This window comes from Leptidea sinapis, chromosome 5 (assembly GCF_905404315.1).
Source record: "Leptidea sinapis chromosome 5, ilLepSina1.1, whole genome shotgun sequence".
NCBI classification, from domain to species: Eukaryota; Metazoa; Arthropoda; class Insecta; order Lepidoptera; family Pieridae; genus Leptidea; species Leptidea sinapis.
In genome coordinates, this window is record NC_066269.1 from 5,412,341 (window position 1) to 5,418,062 (window position 5,722).

Consider the following 5,722-nt stretch of genomic DNA (forward strand, 5'->3'; position numbering starts at 1 on the left):
ATAGTTAGTGATAGTATGAGTGTGTTAAAAAGTTTGTCAAATAACAAAATGAGTGCTAACATCAATTACATCATTTTTGCTATAAAGGAATTGTGGTTCGAACTATGTTTAATCGATATTAAAGTGGATTTCGTTTGGGTCCCGTCCCATATAGGAGTAGCAGGAAACGAAAGCGCTGATTTTCTAGCTAGAACTATCATTAATATATCCGATCTATCCCTATATCCTGATTGCAAAGATCTAGACATTAACATACCATATACAGATATAATAAGTAATCTAAAACAGCGTATGACTCTTCTTTGGGGAAGATATTGGTACAATTGTACAGAAGTTGAAAATAAGGCTCATTTGTATACTTTGTTAGATAATCCCGTTAATAGCACACCCTGGTTTTGTAAGTTTAAAAATAACGCTCACAGAAAGTTCTATACTACAATAACACGAATGCGTATTGGTCACTATCGATTGAATTTTCATCTTCATCGCAAAAAAATTGTCTCCTCTCCTTTTTGTGACCATTGTAATAAGCAACAAGATCAGTCTCTGGATCACATCTTTTTTGATTGTTCGTCCTTTGGCATACAGCGCCTTGTGCTGATGGATGAGCTACTGGAAATATATGGTGCACCCAATATAATCCCGCTCTCAGTAATAGATCTATTAAAGGACACATCAACTTATATGTCCTTGTATAAATTTGTATGTAGTACTGTAAATACATTGTAATTTGTAGATACATACGTTGTAAATTTGTTTATAATTATGTAAATACGTTATAACTCGTACATATACAACTAGTAATAGCATAGCGCAATTCCGAACTGAACAGATAATGTAAATAGGTAGGTATTATTCTAAAAAGTTATGCAAATTACACTGGATTTGACTTTAAGAAAAGGGGAAAATTATTAGAGACTATATTACTGGATTTGGACTTACTAAAAGGAAAATATGGAAAATATTCTTTAGAGAATTATACATTAACGGAAATGGTAAAATAACTGATGACTTTAAGACTGGATTGGATTTGATGAAAGAAACTACTATAAATATTCGCTATCGAATATACATAATTGGAAAAGGAAAATGGAAATAATGTAAGATGAAATGAGAAAACTGGATTGGACTTTTTGTAAAACAAAATAGTGAAAATAATAAATACCAAAGAAATGAAAATACTAACGACAAGGCAGTAAGGCCCCTGGCTATAGCCTGTTCGAAAGAACGAATTAAATTAAAAAAAAAAAAAAATCCTACTAATGAAACTGCAAATTGAAATTACTATGCAAAAATACTATCAAGTACCATTAAATACCAGACTTTTTTTGAAGTGCCACAGTGAAGATACCGCACTAAACCAATCTCTGAACACTGAAGAACGTTAATTGCATTTAACTTTTTAATGTCGATTTAATTTATTGTTTAGAAGTTTTCTGACATGGCAAAGAGAGCAAATCCTTACGTTGATGACTTTATTCCACAATCCAAAACACACATTGGTCTTAAACAATTCAATAATAATAATAAGGAAACTCTTCAACAAGTATATGGTAAGTATTAAATATAAAAAGTTATGATTTTACTACGCTTGCATATAAAATTATTATTATTCACTTATTCGAAATCATGAACTGTTTAAATAGAAGATAGAACTTAACATTGTTTTTCATAAATCACATATATCATCAAGGTATCTTACAAATTTATAGATATTACTAGCTGATGTTGTTTTGCTCATAATAAAAAGCTATTGTGGTTGGAACTTCGTAAAATCCATTCTTACCTGATATCTACTTGGCGAAAGGAATATTCCTACCAAATTTCCAGTCTCTACACCTTATTGTTCCAGAAATATTGTGATGAAGATGAGTCAACATATAGGTGAAGTTCTCTTATATATTATATATATTTATATATAACAATAGATTATTGGTCAGAATGATTCTAGATACAGGCTGGCTTGATTATCATATTTTCATGGTGGTTCATTAAGGTCTCTATAACAATTGCTTGTAATAGGGAAAACATAAAAATACTATATTATATCAATTGCACCCTCCCATATCTCCAGCTCTGAGGCACATGCTATAGATTTTTAATTACTTGCATTTCACACAGCAACAAAAAGGCTTTAACTTACAGCTCCTGCTGTTAGTTCCTAAAATTATATCACTATAGGTGGCTTCTTTTCAATGTTAATGTTTCATACATTTGTTTTTTATTGTTAAATATTGATTTTACTTAAAAATATTTATCTTTATATGTATATATAAATCCAGTGTCCTGTTTCCAGTGAATAAAGCAAGTTCCATGTCTGTTTCCAGTGAACTCCTAAACAAATGAATGGATTTAATGGAGATTACTTCATAGAGTGCAGTTTATTCCAACTTGAGAGATAGGATGGTTTTTATTTTGATTTTGGATATTTGTTTTTTATGGACATATTTTCTATGAGTGAATTTATTGACACACAGTTTGACGGTCCTGCTGTCAAACAATTTCATTATAGCAAAAAGGAGCATGTTTTACAACATAACTCTTGATCTTATGAAATATTATTGACAAATAAAACCTTTATATATTAAAACTATAACAAATCCTGATTAAATTTAAGTATATTTAAATCTTTTAGCTTTTTTATTCATTTTATTATATTGTTTCAGAAAAAACATTGAGTATACTATTTAATGGCGCAAAAAACTCTTCAACAAATATTAGAATACCAGAGATACAGAGTGATAAAAAGGACAATTATAAACAGTTGTTTATATCACCGGAGGGCATGCTTCAACATTGTGGCCAATTGGTAAGTGTGCTATAAACTCTAAAACTGTTAGTGAAATGTGACATGATTATTCAAATTCAATTATTGAAGTTCTACTTATTTAGGTGTGTTATCAAAAACTGATGAGGGATATTTTAATATGTGTGCACATCACTCTTAACACAAAAGTAATAGGGTGAAGTTGGTTCCTAAAATTTTCTGACGTTTGTGACATTCATTATTATTTTTTTGGTTTATTCGTCCATTATTAGGATAGGCAAAGGGTTCAAACTTCAAGCCCGTATAGCCATATTCATTAGTTGCTGCGTTCCTAGTGCTATTCTACACTTGTAGAGTAGGAATAATTAATTTGAAGGATTTTTGCTTCGTTAGGCCAAACAAGTATAACTTCTTGAGTGCATACATAAGTACAACAACACTTTTTTAATTCAAAATAGGATTCAAAATCACTTATTGAAAGTCAAATCCACCCATTCAAAATAGACTGCCTCAGACCTTAAAAATGGGAGCAAGAAATTTAGCGGGCTTTTTTCTCATAAAAATATGGATATCAATGTAATATCATACAATAAACATTTATAATTCAAGAACCTGAGGGTGTCCACTTCATTTCCAGTCTGTGGTATCATAGTCATCATTATATCATATAATAATAACATAACTCAACACATCATTTTGAAAGTGTCTATTTGATTCACAATCTATTTTCAGAAAACAGAGAATAATAAACATGAATGTAAATGTGGTGGTAGAGAGGAGGATGTGTGTGCATACTGTGAGACACCCTTGTGCTGCTCCTGTGGGCATAACTGCTCTTCCTGCCACCAGCTTTACTGTTCCAGCTGCTCCATCATTGTGTGAGTGTTGGTGTTGGATCATGGCAGTAAACTCTACCAATACATTAATTATCAATGGCAATATTTATAGGGCTGATTTACCTTCCATATGTGTAAATCGATGAATGATTATGAATTTAAAAAATACTTTAGTAAAAATAAAATTTGGTAGACTCCATGTTGCTTGTTCTGAGCTACAGTTGTAATAAAATTAACCTGTATCAGCTAAATTATAATTTTGAGTGTTATTTTTTCAGATCTGAAGGCACAGAAGTATGTGTGTCATGCTATCGGTAAATTGGGAGGATATGGAACAGACACAATCATGTACTTGAGGCAAATCATGTTCTAAATGCAAAAAGGCCTAGCGGCCAGAGTGGTTGTGGTTACATAACTAACAGTATTCAAGTCAGTGGTAACAAGATGCTCTGCCACTAAAGATTTAATTTTTTTCTGCCAGTTCCTAGAAATTGGCAGCTCTCATAGTTTGAACAATTGAAAGCTGGGTCCTATATTAAGCTGTGTTATCTTCATGGTTCAGTTATTCATATAATTTTCATTGATCAAGTGCCTTCAGTGCACCATCTTAATTTAATTATTAACAATTCTATTTTTATTAAAAAATTAACAAGACAAGCAAAGAAAAGTCAACACAATCCTAGAGAACCAACAGCTTGACAGTCAACTGAGACCAAACGAGGGTGTAGATTCCTCTGATTTCTGTATTATTATAATTGAATGAAAAACTAGTGATGTAGCAAAAACGAATAATTTGAACAAAAGATACCTCTTGGCAATACTTTTTAACAAGTGTTTGACTTTGCAATCAGAAATTATTTGAAAACATTTTTGGACAAGCTTCGGCGACATGATATTTTTGTGGTTAAAAGTATTAAAATAAATAATTGACTTGATATGTAAAGTGTTTGTGGGTTAGCTGCTACAATAAAAGGTTGACTAATAACACCGTAAAAGATAGAGCATCATGTGGAACAAGAAAGATACCAGAATGACTGTGGAGTCAAGGCTTGAGACTGGTTATTTGACCTTATAAATATCCGGGCAGTACATTTGATCAATGTTATTAGAGACTATTACCGTGACATATAGGTACATATATTTATTAACAAGAACTGCTTGCTTAGTACTGTAAAATTTAAAGTTTGAAACAACATAAAAATATTAAGAATGAATGCTGGCAATGGATATTTTCCCAATTTGCTTATATTTTGTTGGCTACATGTGCATTGTGTGTTTTTTTATGCAGATAAATTTCTTCAAATATATTTATTCATTTTGTATTATAAATTTAGATTCCCGATTGAGACATAGTATGCGGAATAAATCCTGGATTAAGGCAGTAATATCAAAAATAAATGAGAAGATTTTTATGATGTTGATACATGTGTAAGATAAGTTAATTTGACAAATTTGGATGTAGGTATTTATTATATGTTCAATTTTTATTGTTTACCGTCCATTCCCTAGACTTGTAATATTGAATAAATAATTTAGAATAATGAGTTGAATTTTTTTGCAATTGCAACCCTAATAGTACAATATCCCTCTGCTTGATTTTGCGGGTACGTGTTTTTTGATAAAACTAATTTTAAATGAAAGGAAGTATGCAATGTATTAGCGATAGGTTATCTATAAAAAAAATGAATAAAAAATAATAATCATTAAGGTCTACACTTTACCGCTATATATATTATAAACATTAAACATAATGAGCGCCATCTAGCGACGGTATGATACGGGCGTAAAAATAACGCAGAGCCATCTCTTAGCCTGGGTACACTAATTTTACAAAATAAAAACATCACTTGCACATCTATGATCTATCTCTGGTAAGTATATATTGTATTATCTATGCTGTAGACCATATTGATTACAATAATTATAGTTGTTTATTTATGGATAATAATTAGAAGTTCATATTTGTGTGTAATGTTCGACAGTTACCTCATTAATACCTGGGTCTTCCGCGTAGGCCCTCACGGGCCTCAGGGTAACTGTTCGGGGCGATGGCCCCTTTCAGTGGTATAAACGCCGCCTGCAACTATAGGCGGGGCTTTGGGTGGGACCGGTTGGTCCA

At 31.5% G+C, this 5,722-nt stretch overlaps 1 protein-coding gene across 1 annotated transcript; it reads left to right on the forward strand.

Annotated features, from left to right (window-relative positions):
• Positions 1-1,240: 1,240 nt before the first annotated feature.
• On the forward strand, positions 1,241-5,144 carry LOC126964592 (apoptosis regulatory protein Siva). The gene is made up of 4 exons (XM_050807793.1): positions 1,241-1,553; positions 2,667-2,809; positions 3,500-3,645; positions 3,882-5,144. The coding sequence occupies exons 1-4, from the start codon at positions 1,442-1,444 to the stop codon at positions 3,919-3,921; spliced, it is 441 nt and encodes a 146-aa protein (XP_050663750.1). The 5' UTR covers positions 1,241-1,441; the 3' UTR covers positions 3,922-5,144.
• Positions 5,145-5,722: the final 578 nt, after the last annotated feature.